Below are 19,442 nucleotides of genomic sequence, written 5' to 3'. Positions count from 1 at the left end.
GGTTACAGTTGCCCACAGCTAAGCAGCATAGCACAAAGCTATGAAGCTAGCTAGCTAGTATAATAAAGTCAACATGAAACCTTTGATTTCATAAAGAAGAAACTCATCAGCCTTTAACTTTAAAATGAAAACAGTTTTTGTGATGCTATGTGATGCGTAGCCTCTGCTAGCTGCTTAAATATGTTAGCTGAACATGAACCCAAAGACGTCGATTTGATTTTTATGAGGGTTTAGAAAGATAAACATCAGAGTTTTAGCATTTATGTTGAGAGCAATGTGTCTCAAAGCTGCGTTGTTTTGAATCTGAGCTAATTAAAGTTTATTGGCTGCAGAGCAAAGGGGAAGATTTCAGGTGGAACACAGAAGACTAACCCGTGATTACCTGGTGGGGAGGAACTGGAAACTCATTTCTGAAGCAACACAACCTGACGTGGAGGGAATAAAATCCGTCTGCTAGATTATTTTTGTTGTTGTTTTTAAATATAATCACAGATCAATAACCAAATCTTTAAAATGGTGATCTCTGTTTGATCTGTGACCTTAAAAACCAAGATATAAATCAGAAGAGGAGATAAAATCTGCAGGATTAGCATCTTCCTAACTTCTCTACTTTCAGTCTAACTGTGGCGGATCCTCTTCATGTTCCACACTGACAGGTGACTCCAGGTGTGGCGCTTCGCAGGAATTGATCAGGCTGGAGCAAAGCTAACAGCTAACTGCTAACAGCTAACAGAACGATTCAGCAGGTTTTTCCAGAGACTCTAAGATCAACAAACAGAGAGCAGATGAAGTCATGAGTCCAGATCAGTCAGGCTGGAACAGAACCGGGTTCAGGCTGGAACAGAACCGGGTTCATGCTGGAACAGAACCGGGTTCAGGCTGGAACAGAACCGGTTCTGTTGAGTCAAAGTCTCCTCTTGCATTAATTTTAAGATCCAGAGGAAAGAAGCTGCAGAACTTTATCCATCTTTTTAATTTAAATCAAAATAGTTGAAACTGGACTCGGTCAAAGAAAGCAGATATTGGTATCAGCCGGTATCGGCCCGATCGGTGCATTTCTGCGTTTCCATCAAAACAACAAACAGCCTGACTGGATGAGTCGCTTTTATTTCTGGTTCTGATGCCTTTCGGTAAACTTCCTGTTTCCTCCAACAGCCCAGAAACCAGCAGGATATTTAAAGTTTGACCTTTCAATAGATTAGTCGGTTTAATCGTGATTGATCAATTTATGACGTAATTGTCAACTAATCGCTAACTGAGCAGCCTCTCATGATGTCAGGGCGTTTAGCTGAAGCCGATCAAACCTTCACTAAAGGAAATTATTTATTTCAAATCATTTCAACGTTTATTTAATGTATTTCTAATATTATATAAAAGAGGATTAAACGGTTAAATGAAAAATGTGCAGAATGTGACAATTTATCTGATTATTTGTTACAATATTCAATTAATCATTAGAATAATTAATAGTCAAAAGTGTATTGGCAGAATAATTGATTAATCGTTGGAATAATCAATCAATCGTGAGGAGAACTGAGGATCATGATAGTTAGCAACAGAAAATCACCTAAATGAGCAGAAATCGGTTTGAAATCGGTTTGGGAGGAAACGGTTCTGAATGAAGAGTTTGAGTCGTTCCTTTAAGAGAACGTTCTTTATGTCTGTAAGTTCCCGCAGCAACCGGCCCTCAGGGTGTGTGAGGCGGATCAACATGACAACTAAAGGTCGCAGGTTTTATGGTCGCCAAGCCATCCGGAACCGAACCGAACCGAACCGACAACAAACGGTCAGCAGGAACTGGGTCGAGTCAGCGGTTTGACTGGGAACCGGTCAGGAACCGGTCCGGAACCGGCCGGACTCACCTGGAGGAGGAGATGCTGAAGTCTCCTCCGTCCACCAGCCGAACTTTGCAGAACAGAACCCCGTTGACGAACGGAACCGCGGCCAGTTCCTCCAGGACGAAGTGGACCTGGAACTTGAACTTTTTCTTCTTGATCAGAAAAGCCATGATCCACAAAGAACCAGCTGAACCCTCAGCCGAACCGCAGCGGAACCACGCAGGACAGACTGGGTCCGGTTCTACAGGAGGCAGAATTCTGGTCGGTGAATCATTCCTGCTGGATCCTGCTGACCGGGACCAGAACCAGAACGTTATCCCGGTCCGGACCAACTCCGAACCGCAGCAGTTTTGGAACCGCTCTGCCACGCAAACACCGCCAAACTCACCGCACAATCCGGGTCAGAACCGGATCTGAACTCCGAACTTCCTGGTTCTGATCTTCAGGACATGTGTGGGTTCGTCCCCGCAGCGGAGCCCCGCAGTCAGAGGCGCGCCGAACCGAACCGAACCGAGCGACCTGTTCAAAGAGAGGGGCGGCCCGCCGAGCGCGCGCGCCGCCGCGGGAGCGCGCAGCCATCAAACCAGAACTGAGTAAACTAAACTAAACTAAACTAAACTAAACTAAACTAAACTGAACTAAACTAAACTAAACTAAACTAAACTGAACTAAACTGAACTAAACTAAACTAAACTGAACTAAACTAAACTAAAGTAAACTAAACTAAACTAAACTAAAGTAAACTAAACTAAACTAAACTAAACTGAACTAAACTGAACTAAACTAAACTAAACTAAACTAAAGTAAACTAAACTAAACTAAACTAAAGTAAACTAAACTAAAAAAGTAAACTAAACTAAACTGAACTAAACTGAACTAACTGAACTAAACTAAACTGAACTAAACTAAACTGAACTTACCTGAACTAAAGTAAACTAAACTAAACTAAACTAAACTAAACTGAACTAAAGTAAACTAAGTACTCCCCCTGCTGCTGCCACCAGGTCTAAACCTGGAACTTTATTTTGTATTTTTCTAATTCTGAAGATTTTAGCTCAGTTAGAAAATGTAAAGATTAAATTAAAACCAGTTTAAATTTATTTTTAGGACAGAAATGTTTATTGACCTGGAACCCACCGGCGACCCCAAAGAGGGAGCCCAGGGGCCCGGGGCCCTGAGGGAAAATACTGCTCAACTACACAAAGAAATATAAAAGAAATAAATGGAAGAAAATGTAAAATGTTTGTGAAAGCCTTAATTTCAACAGTAATTTATCAATTAATTGTAATTATTTGAATGTTTTAAAATGACTATATTTCATAGTTTGAAGTCATTCTGGGAATCAGAGGCTGGAAAGTTTGGGAACGCCTGCTGTAGACCCGGCGTTCCCAAACTGGGCGTCGGGCCCCCAGAGGGTCATGAGACACCAGCTGGGGGTCATGAACTGATATTCAGAATAATATTGATGTGATCCCTGATCTACAGAGGCCCAAACAGATACAATTTTAAATAATTAAAGGTAAGATCAGATGCCTAATTAATTATCTAGTAACATTTAAATAATAAGATTTCAATAAAATAAATGAATTTCAGAGTAAATTGTTGCTCCGGTCACTCTGATCTTCAGTTTCTTCTTCTCCTGCATCAGGCTGGATGGAGACATCTGGCGGCCATTTTCCCTCCAGATGTTGACGACTGTCAGCTCCTGCATCCCCATAGCATGATGCTGCCGCCCCCATGTTTCACTGTAGGCCTGGTTTCATCAGAGTTAAGAAATCTGGAGGACAACCTGTTTCCATAGCAACGCTCACAAGATGATGTCACTTCCTCCAACAGACACTATGTTCAGTTTTTAGCTTAAAAACCAGAATTCAGATTTTATTTTTTAAAAATGATTTAATGTCTACAGACACAAACAGAACTGCATTCATAAAAACTCAGAGTTTTGGGGACACAGCGCCCCCAGTGGTGCAACTGCAGCACTGCAGCGTCCTGTCTGCAGCCTGTAAAACCAGGCTGGGCATCAGAACCGGGTCAGAACCGATTGAGAACTGGAACTGGCTCAGTGAGTCTCCTCCAGCGGGTCTGAACTGGGTCAGAACCGGATTCGGGTCAGTGTGTCTCCTTCAGCGAGTCTGAACCGGGTCAGAACCAGATTCGGGTCAGTGTGTCTCCTTCAGCGGGTCTGAACCGGATCAGAACCAGATTCGGGTCAGTGCGTCTCCTCCAGCGGGTCTGAACCGGATCAGAACCAGATTCGGGTCAGTGTGTCTCCTCCAGCGGGTCGGGTCGCTGTGGCGCTGCAGCAGGGCTCTTACACGGCTCTGTTCTTCTTCTGCAACGGCGGCGGCGGCGGCGACCGGCGCCGTTGCCGCGGGCGCCGGCTCTGCCCCGCTCTGCAGGAACTTCCTGAGGTCTTTGAGCGCGGGCCGCAGCATCTGGACCAGCGCCAGCAGCGCGGCCTGCGTCCCCTCCAGCGCCTGCGCCTGCCGCTCCTGTGCCAGCGCCTGCGCCTCCTGGCAGCGCCGCATCACCTGCAGCAGCAGCTCGTTCTGCCCCTCCAGGTGCTGCGCGATCTGGCGGATGTGGACGTTGGTGACGCGCTGCTCCTGCAGCAGGCGCGCCGAGTTCAGGGCGATGCGGCTCTTCAGCTCCTGCGGCTTGGCCTGCGGCGGCGCCGCGAGGCTAACGACGGCGCCAGCATCTCCACCGGCGTTTCCACGGCGGCCATCACGGTGGGGGCGGAGTCTCCCACGGCGGAGGCGGCAGTACTCCACCACGCCGCCGTCCTCCAGGGCGTGGTACGTGGTTTCAGCTGCAGGCGGACGAGACGGACGGGTTGAGCTCAGATCTGGAGCAGAACCTCAGCAGGTCCGGGACGGGGAACTTACCGGTCACGCTTGGGCTCCTCACAGACGCCCCCTGCTGGTCCTGGAAGAGCTGAACAACATGGAGGATGGAGGTTAACGTCAGCTGGGTGGTGACATCATCACAGTTCCACCAATCAGAGCGTCTCATTCAGATCTACAGCAGAGCTCACAGCTGACATGGTGGTTTAAAATCAGAGGATTTTAAAGCTTTTTAACTTTGAGAAGTTAAAAGCTTTTTATAAAAAATCTGTTGTTGAATTTGAATAAAGATGCAATATAATAATAATAATAATAATAGTTATTATTATTACATTTTTTTCAGTAATACAGAATTAAATCTCAGTAGAGAAATTTTGATGTATATTTTAACGGTAATGATTTTTTGTTTAATCTATCCTTAATTATTTTAACAATGTTTGTTCATTTTGTTGATTTATTAACGCGTTTACTTGAATTTATTCCTGTTTCTATTTAAATGTGTCATTTTTATCAGTTTATAAATTTGTGATAACTTGTTAATTTACCAAACAGCCCAATCGCATTTAAAGTTTTTTTAAAAACATCATCTGATCATCTTTTTATTTTTAAGTCTTTATTCGTACTAATGATGTTAATTGTTGTAATAGTTTTTACAAGTTATTTTTAATTTTTTTTTATCAGTGTATCTTTTAAAGAAAAAACCTTTAAAATTATTTTTTAAAATGTATTTTTTTATTTTAAAGTTTATTTTGACAAAGTTTTTAAATCGATTTATGGTGGTATGTTTACACATAACATTTCTAAATATAATGTATAACTTCTGAGTGTTTGTGGGGCAGGTGACCTCTGACCCCGGCGTGTTTACCTTCCGCCAGGGTCACGGTGGTCGCGGCGCTCACCGCCACCGGCAGGCCGCCCTCCGCCTCCGGGTCCCCGGCCGGTAAGCTGATGATGGTGGCCTCCCCCAGCAGGTTGCAGATCCGCTGCTGCATGGCGGTGAGGATGACCGGGACCGGAGCGCAGTCCGCGGCCGTGCCTCGATTGCGGCCCGCGCCTGGGCCACCTTCCGGCGGACCTCGGTCTTCATGTCGGACCACTTCTTCTTGACCTCGGGCAGCTCGCGCGGGCAGGTGGTGACGGCGTTCACCTTCTTCAGGATGTCCATCCAGGCGTTGTTCTTGGCCATGTGCGTGACTCCCGCGTTGAAGTGGCTCACCAGAGTCTGCTTCTGCTTCTCTATTTCCTCCACGATGATTTCCACCTCCCGCTCCGAGAAATTCATCTTCCTCTTCTTGGCGGCCGAAGCCATACCTGCGGGAGCAGCTCCTGGCGGAGGTAAGCCTGCGTAATGTACGCAAAAATAGTACGATTTGCTCACTTTCTGAGCGCAGCGTAATGGCTTCCAGAATCGGCTTCTTCTTCCGACAAACAACGCTTACGTTAGCCGGGAACGAAGCCCCGCCCACTGCGCGCCTATTGGCTGGGTGGCATGCGAACGCTCACAGCGCTGTGCTCCTATTGGCTGAGGAAGATGCCAGTAACTTTTCAACAGTTGGGCTGGAGAACAACAAAGCAGGATCTAAACATGTTCTCCACAACAAACACGGTCAAAACTCAGTTCTCACAGTTAAAATTCATTGAAAAATTCAATATTGGAAAATTAAAAGATTGAAATTCATTTTAGCATTGATAACACAATTTTAAAAAAATCTTATTCCTGCATAATAATCATTCAATTAAAAGTTTATCCGGTTCCACCAGAAAATAATAAAAAGTCACAATAATCCTAGAATAAAGTCCCATTATTATGACTGTAGCTTATGTTTTTCAGAGGTCATAAAATATCAGTTTCTGTGAGCAAATTGACCCAACCTTATTGTGAAGTTAATAAGTCTGCATCATAAATGCATTAAAATCCTTTACATCACATCATTTTCACAGAAAACAAATCCTCCAAAACCTGTATCATGCAAATTAAACTATGTTTACTGAACATACATTTCAACATCAAACTGTTTATGATCCATTTATTGATTAATTAATTAATTTAGTTTCTCTGACTGGCTTCATGGCTTCACCTTCGTTTTTTTAATCATTTTCAAGCTGCAGAAACTCAAACAGGAAAAGTTCAAACTGGAAGCAGGAAACCATTTTTTATTAAATTTTTTTATTATTGGCACCATCATCTTCAAAATAAATCCATAATTTAAACATTTTATGACACCTTCATTGTAGTCTGACTGCCAAAGGTTTAGAGAGAAATTCATGGAATTAATATATCAATACCAACATTGATTGGATCAGATAAAGGCTGAATAATGTTGATGCAGTACCTCTCACCGCCTGCAGGCGTCAGTGTAATCATTTACATTAAGGCTCATTTAAATCTGATCTGAACCGGATCAGAACCACAACCATCCTCAGTAGTGTTGAACAAAGTGGAAGAGACAGAAACACAGAGAGACTGGGATCATGAAGGCAGAGGTTCTGGTTCTGCTGGGTCCGGTTCTGCAGCGCCGACCCGTCCAGCAGAGACCAGCGGTTCATGTAAACAAGTTCAGCTCAAGTGAGACTCGGAAACTCGAGGCCGGTCTGATCAGAACGGACCCTGCTGGGGCTCCTCAGCGGGTTCTGGTTCTGAAGCTCAACTGGGTCACGGTTCTGTTGGGTTTAGACGCAGACCGGACTGGGTTTGGACCACTGTGACCCGATGGTACCCGCAGCCAATCACTGATCAGAACCACCTGGAAAGTAAAGAAAGTCCAAAACAACAAGACGACCCGGCTGGTGAGAGAGGAGCTTCAGAACCGGGACAGAACCGGTTCCACCTGGAAGGTCCATTTTCACCAAGCCTGGAAGTAAAGCAGCACCGACCCGTCCCAGATCACCCAGCGCTCCCAGTCTACCCGTCCTCTGGGTCCAGGTGTTTGAGGACGCCTCCCACCAGGTGCAGGCTGCCGGTCACCAGGATGTGGACGTGTGCGGCGTCCCGAAGCGCCGCGGCCTTGGCGGCCATGCTGGGTGTGACGGGCGCCGCCGTCTGGGCCGGCTGGGTCAGAACCGGGTCTCTTCCCTGGGCGATCCAGCGGAGGGCGCTGAGGATGCAGGGGAACACCAGCGTGTCCGCCTTCCTCTCGGCGAGCGGCGCCGGTCCGTCCCGGATCAGCAACGGCGCCGCGTTCTCTTCTCCGCCGTCGCCCAGGAGACGCCAGCTCCGCTCGTTGTCCAGGCAACCGGTCAGCATGGCCTCCACTGTGACGTTGAAGTTCTGCTGGTCTGAGAGGAGACGGGTCCATGTTCAGAGAGAAGCACCAGAGTTCTGCTGGACCCGCCGGTCCAGAACCAAATATCAGCAGGTAGAGGAGGAACAACATGAAAACCGAACAGTTCCCTCCAGAACCGAACAGTTCCCTCTACAACCGAACAGTTCCCTCCAGAACCGAACAGTTCCCTCTACAACCGAACAGTTCCCTCCAGAACCGAACAGTTCCCTCCAGAACCGAACAGTTCCCTCAGCAGCAGACGGCGGCTCTGACCTGCGTTACCGGAGGCGACGGTTTCGGTGATGTTGGGGCAGAACACGGCCAAGTCGAAACGACACGGCTGGAGGAGAGAGCAGAGAGGCTGCCGTTAGCCCACCTGGACCCGGTCCGGTTCTGTCTGACCCGGTTCTGACTCACCAGCAGCAGCTTCAGCATGGCGGCAGCGTCTCTTTGCCCGGAGGAGTTGAACAGCAGAACCCGGCCACGGCGCCACTGAAACACAGCAGCAGGTCAACAGAAACGGCTTCACACAGACCCGGGTCAGTACCGGTCCGGTCCGGCTCACCTGGCGCCGCTCTGGGGCTGGGCGGCGGCCTCCTGGAACCACTGGACGCAGGCCTGCATGCTGCGGTGGGTGTGGGCTCCATCCAGGAAGTAGGTCAGCGCGCCGCGCCGCAGCGTCTGGTTCCGACCGGCCCAATGCGTGTCTGCCAGGCCTGGTACCAAACGCAGAAACCGTGACCAGGTGCCGGTTCTGCGAGTCCGAAAGAATGGTTCCGGGACTCACCTTTCACCATGGCGGCGCCGGGCCGGAAGGAGTCCGCCTGCGATAAGCAGCTGCTGTCCGGATCAGGGAGGGCGGGGCTTGAATCTGCAGAAACAGAAAGTCCAAACGGGCTATTCCACACAGAACCTCTCAATCAGAACCTCTCAATCAGAACCTCTCATATAGTTTGGGTGCAGGGATCTTTAGTTATGCTTGTAAACTGGCCTCCGGTCACCAGGTGGCAGCAGAGCTCAACCTGACCAGGCTGACAGAGAATTTTCCAACAAAAGAAAAAATGTCGGAAGAACCGAGTGAAGCAAAAGTAAAAAAATTAATTAGCAAAATAAATTTATAATTTTACGAGAAAACTGGTTTAGTGAGAAAAAACTGTGATGTCATCAAAGTCCTGCGGTTGATGAAGATTTGATCCTGATGTGAACGTTTCCTCACCTGGGCCACATCTCCTCTGCAGCCAGGTGTGGCAGAGCTGCAGGGCCAGAGACGCGTTGGAGCGCTGGTGCTGACCCGCCAGGCCCAGCTGCAGCGCGCCCGGACTCCGTCTGGTACCGGTCCAGGTCCGGACAGACCCGCAGCGGACACTGCAGCGGCAGACAGCAAGACGTGAGGATGATGGCCGGCGGCGCTGACCTGCCGGACCGGGACACTCACCCGGATCTCTCTGGCCCGGTCCCTCAGAACCGCCATGGCTTCCTGAGGCTGCCGGACCGTGAATGCGGGAACGCCCGGCTGCACAAACGAGTCAAAGGTCAAACCCTGGGTGAAGAACCGGACCTACAGCGACCCAACCAGAACCAGTTGCACCTTGAAGATTCCCGCTTTCTGCCAGGCGATCTTCTCGATGGTGTCGCCCAAAATCTGGTGTGGTCGATTCCCAGAGAGGAGACGCCACAGACCCACGGCCTCCTGGGAACGCACGGGTCAGTGAGCGGCTGGAGCGCGACACCAGAACCAGAACCCAAAACAAGGACCCGACAGAACCAGAAACCAGACATCTACTTTCTACCCAATAAGCTGGACAAGCTAAGCTAAACTATGCTAAGCTAAACTAACCATACCAAGCTAAGGTATGCTAAGCTATACGAGGCTAAGCTACGTTGAACTACACCAGGTTGCACTAAGCTAAGCTAAGCAACAAACTCCAGAACTCAACACAGAACCAAACATCTAGCCAGTCCTGACACTAATAGGTGCTAAGCTATGCTACGCTACACCAAGCTAAATGAAACTAAGCTAATATTTCCCTCTGCTGGAGAGGGATAGCTTCCAGCCTTAAAGTGACAACGTCCACCTGACAACGTTGGTGCAGTCGTACGCTCCTCCGATCCCGACTTCGATGATGGCCAAGTCCACCTGAACGAAAGCAGCCAATCAGATGCAACGATGGGAAGCAGCCAATCAGACGCTGCGTGGCGAGAGCTCACCTTCTCCTGCAGGAAGACGTGGAACGCCAAGATGGTGAGGAACCGGAAGTACGCCCGGCATCGTCCCTCCATGAGCCTCCTGAGGTCAGAGGTCAGAATCAACTTACCAAGTACAATAAATGACTTCACGTCCGCACCATCAACCCTCCACCACCGAGCCTCAGGCATAAAAAACAGTTTTGATGGGATTTTGGCCATATTTGACATCATCTTTGACTGTCTTCAGTCTTACTGAACTGTAGCCATTTTCACCTGTATGACGAGTAAACACAGAGTTTGGGGGCGTGGCCAGCAGCAGCTCATTTGCATATAAAGATTTTTGGTCCTCTGGGTTTGCCATACGTGACAAACAGTCACCATCAAAACGCAAAGTGAGGCCTGAACGTCTCCAATAAGCCAGTCTGTGGAGTCACATGGAGGTCACATGGAGGTCACGCTCTGCCCCATCACAGCACTCATTAACTGGTTCCTCCTGCCTGGAACTGGGCCCAGTGCGGACCGGACCAATCGGACCGTTTGATTCTAATCTGCAGGTCAAAGTCTGACTTTCTCTCTGGTCTGTAAACGCATCATCCAGCAGCTCTGATTGTTCTGGTTCTGGTCGGTCTCACCTTGGTCTTATCCAGCCGTCCGTAAACCTGCCAGAAGTACTTGGTGAAAAGCTCGTTGCTGATTGGCCGGCCGTCGATGCGGATCCTCTCCCTCACCTGGACCAGGTGGGGCGAGCTGCAGGAAACAGGAAGTCAGAGCAGAACATCGTCCAATCAGACGCCTACGCTAAACCGAAACGTTAACCTGCTTCACCGAAACCTAAACTGGAAACCAGTCAGACCTGGAGCTGCTGCTCCAGTTTAAACTGGTCTACTGGTTTAAACTGGTTCTGCCACAGCTGTGAACCCAAACGGTTCCGAAGAACCTCTGGAGTCAGAATGAATCCTGGCGGTGGCAGCATCATGCTGTGGGCAGCATGATTCAACATCTGGACCAGTTCTAAACTAATAATGATAGAAAGCAAATAAACTGATAAAAAATAAAATGCTAACTCATAAATTGATCAATTAATCTTTGAAGAACATAAATTTATAAACAACTTGTTAAATAAATAGAAAGATGAACTAAATGATAAAGTAAATATATTGACAAAAAATGCTGAACTAAGTCAATAAATAAATAAATAAGTACATAAATGTATAAATAAAATAAAGTTGTAAATAAACTGTTAAATAAAATTATAGATCAATAAATAGATCAAAAAATACAATTTTAAAATGCAGTAAAAGTTAAATTAAAATGATTTGAAAACAAAATAGTTTTATGGAGTTCTAGTCGGTTCGTTCTGAGCCAGAACTGGAATCACTGGACCGGACTCACCTGTAGAACCCGGTCCGGAAGCCGTAGGTTCTGAGGATCTGCTCTGTGAACGCGCAGGTGGATCCCTGGAAAACAGAGCGGCTGGGGTCAGAGGTCAGAGGTCAAACCTGTGTTCCAGGTGCTTGCTTCAGGTCAGCGTACCGGCCCTTTAAGAGCCTCACCTTGCCCTTGGTCCCTGTAACGTGGATGATGTTGAGGTGATCCAGCTGCTCCACCTGAAAAGCACACAGCGGGTCAGCCTGAAGCAGCAGAGCAGGTTCAGGTTCTGGTTCTGGTTCTGGCGGACCCCCGTGAGCCCGGCCCGCTCCAGGAAGCCCGGCATGGCCAGCAGCTGCTGCTGGGGGTCTCTCTGCCCGCTGCGGGCCTGCTGCACAACGCTGGCGTTGCTCTGCAGCGTGTTCAGGGTCCAGATCGCGTCCTGCGACAGGAAGTAGGTCTGAGGACATCCTGACCCGGAAACACAGGTAGAACCATCGACCCAAACCCAACATGGAGCAGAGCTGAGCCTGAACTAACCCACAGGCTCGGCCACTGGTGGTGGCAGCATCATGCTGGGGGAGGAGGGCTGGAGCTGAACCCTGTTAGCAGCAGAGGCGGTTTAGTTCATCTGACAGATCCTGAAATTTCCCACGCTCATTGAAGGCAGCACTGGCAAAAGCAGCACAGGCTCTGTTAAGCTAGCGCTAGCTGGTCCGGTTGTCTGTCTGGGAGGAGAGACGATAGGCGCACCTGAATCTGTTTTCATGGTAACTCCTCAAAGGTGAGCCGGCTGCAGCATTTCAGGATGAACTTTGTGCCGCATCAAAGCTCAGAGCAGGGAATGAAGCACAACCAGCTGGTTCTGGTGCTGCTGACCAGAAACCCAACCGGTTCTGATCACCATGACGCTCAGAGTTCAAATTAATACCTGTACTTATTAATGTGCGTCAGACCCGCTGTGCTAATTTAGTCGTCATACTGAAAATATTAAACACATTAATGAATATTAATGTTTCTGTAGCTCTGGTTCCCAGCGTCATCTGGACGTCCAGCTGGAACCTCCTGGCTTCACTACAACATTTACGCAACTTAAGATCTTAACAATGATTTCCAGGAAATTGTTCATGAAAGAGAAAATAAACAGTTGAAATAAAAAAGTCTGTTAAAACCAGAAGGAGCCATGTTGTGTAGTTTGTTTACACACATTTATATTCATGTTACATAAAATTGCTCTCACAGGCTGAGTCCAGGAAGGGACCAGTTTTTAGATTTTAAATCATGTTTAAAACGTAAAATATAGAAATAGCAGAGGTCAAACAATTATGCTACATGATTTAAAATGTTTCTGCAGATGGAGCTCAGGGTTTCACTAAATCGAATAAACCTGTTTTCACCTGAAGTTACCAAATCTAAACACCTGAGCAGAATGAACACAGCCAGGTGTTGATGTGACAAAGTGGCCTAGTCAAAGTGCATCTAGTCTGACTGGCAGCAACCGGTTCTGTCGCAGCGCCTCCTTCTACTGATCGGGACCGGGAGTCCACCTGACCAGCTGTACTTTGACCCAGTGGACCGCGGCTCCAGCCGCCTCCATTAGCTCTCTGCTGTTCTCCCAGTACCGCTAACTGGGCCCGTGTTTGTCTCCTCATGCTGGCGCAAAGTTACGGTTCGGTTCCACTTATCAACCTGCCGCTGGCCGAGCTAACGGGCTAGCCGCGCCGCTCCTGCCGCCCTACCTGGTACTCCATTCCGGGGAAGAGAGGAGCCGCCTGGGTGCTGTGGTTCCGGACGGCCCGGCCCGCCAACCTGAACACCGAGTCCCGGTCGCTGCACGAGGCGCGAAACGCCGAGTGCCGCTGCAGCACGCGCAGCAGACACGCCATCATAAGGCCACGACCAAATATGGGCGGGTCCTTTCAGGTGCGTGATGACGTCATGTCACGTCTTTTGTTTATTTCTGGTTGTAAGCGCGTAACAGTCAAAATATGAACCATAAAGTATAACATTTACGTTCAAACTGAACAGATTTACAAAAACAAAAAGCAAATTGAATATAAGAGACATTCTGTGAATGAACTGCGCATTTAAAATGTTTTATTGAGCGAAATTTAATTCCAAAGCTACAACAATGATAAATAAATTAAATAATAAAAAGGAATAAATAAATTACTAAAGAAGGACAATACGTATTCTGCAACTCTAGTTGAAAGTTGGATAATAAATAAAGTATTAAACAATTTGATACCTGGACAAATGTTGATTTAAAAATTGATATAAAAAAGCTTGACAGTTTAGTAAATAAATAATTTTACTAAAATGTGATAAATCGATAAATAAATAACACAATAATAATATATATATATCATTTAAAATTTACATTTTAAATAATAGTGATGGAGAAAATGACAAAAATTGATTAAAATAAATTAAAATATATATAAAAAACAAATTCCTAATGAGATCTGTTAAATAAATCAAAAGAATAAAAATATGCATAAAGTAATGGATGGAATTTCTAAAATTACTTGATTAAACAACAGAATTGTCAATAAGGATAAATGAATTCTTTAAATTAATGGGTTAAATGATTAATGAATAAATTCAACAAATACATAGATAATTAGATTTTTTTAAATCAATGTAACTATTTTTCTGAAACAGTATGCAGAATACTTTAAGAAGCTTTATTCATCATAACCAATTTAAAGGACTAACTTCTTACGATAAAAAAAATTAATTCAAAGCAGTAACAGGAAAAACATATATCTGTAGTTTCAACAGGTTGTAGTTGCAGCCGGTCTCCAGCTGGCGGCAGTAGTGCTCCGGGTTTTTATTTGATCAGCTGCTGGATCAATCCAAAGAAGAGTCACTTCCGGCGCCGAGATGCAGCGAGAGAAAACAAGCAACGCCACCGCGGCTGAAAAGTAAGAATTTCTCTCATTTTCTCTCAATAATGCTCTCCAGTTATTTACCTGGCTCGTCAATGGAGCTGTTTTTATCGCGCCCAGCTCTCTGTTCTCCAGATGAAGGTGAAAAACGGCTTTTATTTCCCTCCGCAGGCCCGACCGTGAGGCCGCCATCATGTCCAAATACTACGACGGAGTGGAGTTCCCGTTCTGCGACGAGTTCTCCAAGTATGAGAAGATGGCCAAGATCGGACAGGGAACCTTTGGGTGAGGAACACGATCAGCTTCTCCTTGTTGGCTTCAGAAAATGATTGGAATTAGCTTCCGAACCAGAACCTGAAGGCCCGCTTCCGCTGTTTTAGGTGTTATAGACCTGAGCTAACTCGGTTTGAACTTAGCCAGTATTTTTAAAGTGCGTTTCTGATCAGTTAAACCTTCAAAAACAGAAAATCCTGGTTGAATCAAACCTACAACCACAGAGAGAATTGCTACTTTCACTGTAATAAAAGTTAGAGTTAGAACATCAGATCTAGCTCAGGCCACAGATTCTCCATTTTTAACAGATGTATTTGTAAACATTTTAGTTCATATAAAACTCATCCATACATCAGGTGAGCTGTGTTCGTATTTTCCTAGAGGTTCTGTCGGACCTTCCTGTAGCGAACGCAGTCAAGCATTTTCTTTATGTATATTTTGGGAAATACTGTTTGATTTGGTTAATAACGTTATCTGACCACTTCAGCAATTACGTCATCACTTGGTCACGTGATGCTTTCGATAAAGGGCTGTAAGTTTCGTTTCATACTCAGTTGGGTTTTGCAAGCGGTAATAGGAAAGACAAAGAACTGAAATTTGGAAGAAATGGACTTTTAGCAACTCCTAACCTTCTGGTTGGAGGGCATACGTGTTCACTATAGCTGCTCCCAACTTTTTCCACTGGTTGATGAAGATGCAACGCTCCGACTGATGGTTCCAAACGTTTATTAAAGGAATTTTCTGTCACATAAACGCCCAAGACCACCGTGAACACTGCAATAAAATACACAGTGGCAAATATACATCAGTTAAACCGTCATGTTCTCTTATATATAAATTGTTCAAATGAAACTTATTACACATATACAAACACAAGAATATTCCATTCAATTGTCCATACCGTATGCCCTCCAACCAGAAGGTTAGGAGTTGCTAGAAGTCCATTTCTTCCAAATTTCAGTTCTTTGTCTTTCCTATTACCGCTTGCAAAACCCAACTGAGTATGAAACGAAACTTACAGCCCTTTATCGAAAGCATCACGTGACCAAGTGATGACGTAATTGCTGAAGTGGTCAGATAACGTTATTAACCAAATCAAACAGTATTTCCCAAAATATACATAAAGAAAATGCTTGACTGCGTTCGCTACACTTCCGGTCCGGTCTCAGGACGATCTGTGATCGTTTGCTTCTCACTGACAGGGAAGTGTTCAAGGCCAAGCACCGGCAGACCGGGAAGAAGGTCGCTCTGAAGAAAGTTCTGATGGAGAACGAGAAGGAAGGGGTAAGAAACTGGACTCTGACCCGAGTCCCACTGGGTTCTACTGACCTGAAATGAGTTCTGACCTGAAATGAGTTCTGACCTGAAATGAGTTCTGACCTGGTTCCTCCAGTTCCCCATCACGGCTCTGAGGGAGATCAAGATCCTGCAGCTGCTGAAGCATGAGAACGTAGTGAACCTGATCGAGATCTGCAGAACCAAAGGTTGGTCCTCCAGGTATGGTACCGGCCCGACCTACTTTCAGAGCTCTCACGGTTCCTTGTGTTTTGCCCAGCTACCCAGTTCAACCGCTACAAGGGCTCCATCTACCTGGTGTTTGACTTCTGCGAACATGACCTGGCCGGCCTGCTGAGCAACGCCAACGTCAAGTTCACCCTGGCCGAGATCAAGAAGGTGATGCAGATGCTGCTCAACGGCCTCTACTACATCCACCGAAACAAGGTGAGCCCGATCCGGTTCTGCTCTGCTTTTGCTTCTGTGTCTGACGTCTGCTAACGTTCCAGTTCTGCCTCAGATTCTGCACAGAGACATGAAGGCGGCCAACGTCCTGATCACCAGAGACGGAGTCCTGAAGCTGGCCGACTTTGGCCTGGCCCGGGCCTTCAGCCTGGCCAAGAACAGCCAGGGGAACCGCTACACCAACCGGGTCGTCACGCTGTGGTACCGACCGCCAGAGCTGCTGCTGGGTGAGAAACCACATGCTGGTTCTGGTTCCTAATAATTTCGGCATCTGACCTCCACACAGAAATGTTTATTGTTGTGGTGGAAAACTGGATTAAATGCCAGGTTTTGATGTATTGAGTGTATAGAAACAGCAGGGGGAGCAGTTTCTGCATTTTGGTCATTAGTCCAGCAGGGGGAGCTGTGTTTGCTGACTCTGGCTCTTTCCCCTCCAGGCGAGCGGGACTACGGGCCGCCCATCGACCTGTGGGGGGCGGGCTGCATCATGGCGGAGATGTGGACCCGCAGCCCCATCATGCAGGGCAACACGGAGCAGCACCAGCTGACCCTCATCAGCCAGCTGTGCGGCTCCATCACGGCTGAGGCCTGGCCCGCCGTGGACAAGAAGTACGAGCTGTACCAGAAGATGGAGCTGCCCAAGGGCCAGAAGAGGAAGGTCAAGGATCGGCTAAAGGCCTACGTCAAGGACCCGTACGCCCTGGACCTGATCGACAAGCTGCTGGTTCTGGACCCGGCCCAGCGGGTCGCAGCGACGACGCCCTCAATCACGACTTCTTCTGGTCCGACCCCATGCCGTCCGACCTCAAGAACATGCTGTCCACGCACAACACGTCCATGTTCGAGTACCTGGCCCCGCCCCGGCGCAGGGGCCACATGCCGCAGCAGCAGCCCAACCAGAACCGGAACCCGGCCACCACCAGCCAGACCGAGTTCGACCGGGTCTTCTAGCCAGATCCAGAGAAACGCTCTGAATGACATTTCCTGCAGGATCGTCCTGCTTGTTACGTCAGGACATTTGGGTCGACCCGGAGTCCTATTGATGTTTGGGTTGACCCGGTTCTGGACCAGTTTTGAGCTAGTGCTGGACCGGTCCGACAGCCACGCTCCGTGAAAAGGCGTTCAGTTTTAACGATCCAGATCTGTACAGAAGGGCTCTTGGTTCTGATCAGTTCCAGCTGGACCCGCCTCAAGTTATTTATAGGAATGAGTTCTGAGCGGTCCGCTGGGCCGGAACCACACACTAATAAAATGTGTTTTTCATAAACTCGATTGTTATTTTGTTTGAGGAACCAAAGAAGAACATTCTGGACCTGAACCGGGTCTATGATGCTGCAATAGCGCCGCCTGGCCACTAGATGGCAGCAGACAACTTTAGGAAACAATCAAAAATTAATGTTCATGTATTTTAGCGGTTTGATGACATTAAATACAGTTGTGGGCAGGGACACAGATTAAACTTTAAAATACTGCCTCCTCGACTCAATGAAATAAGATCATGGTAGATTCACTGCTCTTAAAGGTAAAATGTGACTCAAATGTTGAAATGTGAAGAACAAATCACAAATGCTGCAAACTATCCACCAGTTCAATGGCAGCATTACTTAATACTCATTTTCGCTCTTTACATCACGCTGTTCAGCGGCCCAGCCGCCATGACACCGGAAGTCAAAACAAGCTGTGCGCCTCAACTTTAAAATGCTTATCGATAAACGGCTTTCGCCCAATATGGCTTGTATTTGGAGATTTCAGTGTAGAAATGGTCTGAGTTCTGTGGGTCGGAAAACCAAACGTCAATTTTTGTAAACATTTCGATGAGGAAAGAAGATGGCGCTGAACGCAGCCTCAGCCGCCTGGCGGCCCGCCGGTTTTCACGGCTTCGCAGCCAACAGCAAGGTAAGAAGATTAGCGTTCATAAACCAAACTGGTGGGAGCAGTTAGTACACCCAAATACTGCTTCAGGAAAAAGGTATTTCTCCATGTGAGAAGGGAAATATGTCTGTAAATAATTAGCGGCCGAAATAGAAACATTAATATCGTTAGCTGCTCTAATAGTGTGGTTGGCGGTCCAACTTTATTTAGGCCGTTGCTGTTCACCATTAAGACCAGCAATGGCAGCATCCTGGGTCCAGCTAGTGAGCTAACCGGGTCCAGCTAGTGAGCTAACTGGGTCCAGCTAGTGAGCTAACCGGGTCCAGCTAGTGAGCTAACTGGGTCCAGCTAAAGAGCTAACCAGGTCCAGCTAGTGAGCTAACCGGGTCCAGCTAAAGAGCTAACTGGGTCCAGCTAAAGAGCTAACCGGGTCCAGCTAGCGAGCTAACTGGGTCCAGCTAGTGAGCTTACCGGGTTCAGCTAGTGAGCTAACTGGGTCCAGCTAAAGAGCTAACCAGGTCCAGCTAGTGAGCTAACCGGGTCCAGCTAAAGAGCTAACTGGGTCCAGCTAAAGAGCTAACCGGGTCCAGCTAGCGAGCTAAACTGGGTCCAGCTAGTGAGCTAACCGGGTTCAGCTAGTGAGCTAACTGGGTCCAGCTAAAGAGCTAACCAGGTCCAGCTAGCGAGCTAACCGGGTCCAGCTAGTGGGTCCAGCTGGTGAGCTAACCGGGTCCAGCTAGTGAGCTAACTGGGTCCAGCTAAAGAGCTAACCAGGTCCAGCTAGTGAGGTAACCAGGTCCAGCTAGTGAGGTAACCGGGTCCAGCTAGTGAAACTAACTGGGTCCAGCTAAAGAGCTAACCGGGTCCAGCTAGTGAGCTAACCGGGTCCAGCTAGTGAGCTAACTGGGTCCAGCTAAAGAGCTAACCAGGTCCAGCTAAAGAGCTAACCGGGTCCAGCTAGTGAGCTAACTGGGTCCAGCTAAAGAGCTAACTGTTAGCCCGCTGCTATGACAGTTGCTGGTTTATAGCAGTGAACCAGTAGACGAGTTCAACTGAGTAGAAACATTTGTCTAAGTATTTTAATACCTGCTGAAAGTCTTTTATTCTGCTGACCCAGTTGTTTAATAAAAATAATCGCTTTGGCAACAGTTGACCTGACCC

General features: G+C 47.4%; 4 protein-coding genes across 5 annotated transcripts in view; 1 reads left to right on the top strand and 3 right to left on the bottom strand.

The window, feature by feature from the left end:
- LOC129355026 (early estrogen-induced gene 1 protein-like) overlaps positions 1–2,333 on the bottom strand; it is a 10,025-nt gene extending 7,692 nt beyond the window's left edge. The window contains exons 1-2 of one of the 2 annotated variants that reach the window (XM_055024576.1): positions 2,227–2,333; positions 1,863–2,124 (exon numbers count right to left, since the gene is read on the bottom strand). In XM_055024576.1, coding sequence (XP_054880551.1) covers positions 1,863–2,008 — 146 coding nt within the window. In that variant the 5' untranslated portion in view covers positions 2,009–2,124; positions 2,227–2,333. The remainder of the gene's footprint in view (positions 1–1,862; positions 2,125–2,226) is intronic. The other variant, XM_055024577.1, reaches the window with a different exon arrangement.
- A 1,650-nt stretch (positions 2,334–3,983) lies between these two features.
- LOC129355025 (nuclear apoptosis-inducing factor 1-like) lies at positions 3,984–6,302 on the bottom strand. Its single transcript, XM_055024575.1, is given in 5 exon segments — positions 3,984–4,542; positions 4,573–4,653; positions 4,719–4,724; positions 5,553–5,708; positions 5,711–6,302. Coding segments are annotated over 5 exon segments (1,038 nt in total). The 5' UTR covers positions 5,997–6,302; the 3' UTR covers positions 3,984–4,033.
- Positions 6,303–7,300: 998 nt separating this feature from the next.
- LOC129355030 (folylpolyglutamate synthase, mitochondrial-like) lies at positions 7,301–13,411 on the bottom strand. Its single transcript, XM_055024581.1, is given in 19 exon segments — positions 7,301–7,963; positions 8,224–8,290; positions 8,368–8,432; positions 8,435–8,442; positions 8,516–8,666; positions 8,738–8,821; positions 9,167–9,269; positions 9,271–9,315; positions 9,386–9,463; positions 9,539–9,594; positions 9,597–9,640; positions 10,026–10,087; positions 10,159–10,212; positions 10,214–10,237; positions 10,770–10,884; positions 11,530–11,594; positions 11,691–11,745; positions 11,820–11,947; positions 13,245–13,411. Coding segments are annotated over 19 exon segments (1,728 nt in total). The 5' UTR covers positions 13,395–13,411; the 3' UTR covers positions 7,301–7,589.
- Positions 13,315–17,472, top strand: LOC129355031 (cyclin-dependent kinase 9-like). Its single transcript, XM_055024582.1, is given in 9 exon segments — positions 13,315–13,428; positions 14,281–14,432; positions 14,568–14,681; positions 15,872–15,953; positions 16,063–16,153; positions 16,225–16,391; positions 16,465–16,636; positions 16,847–17,155; positions 17,158–17,472. Coding segments are annotated over 8 exon segments (1,179 nt in total). The 5' UTR covers positions 13,315–13,428; positions 14,281–14,391; the 3' UTR covers positions 17,361–17,472.
- Positions 17,473–19,442: the final 1,970 nt, after the last annotated feature.

This window comes from Poeciliopsis prolifica, unplaced genomic scaffold (assembly GCF_027474105.1).
Source record: "Poeciliopsis prolifica strain line A6 unplaced genomic scaffold, Auburn_PproV2 SCAFFOLD123, whole genome shotgun sequence".
Taxonomy (NCBI): domain Eukaryota; kingdom Metazoa; phylum Chordata; class Actinopteri; order Cyprinodontiformes; family Poeciliidae; genus Poeciliopsis; species Poeciliopsis prolifica.
The sequence above is the reverse complement of the archived record's forward strand: the minus strand, read 5'-3'. Positions and strand labels throughout refer to the sequence as shown.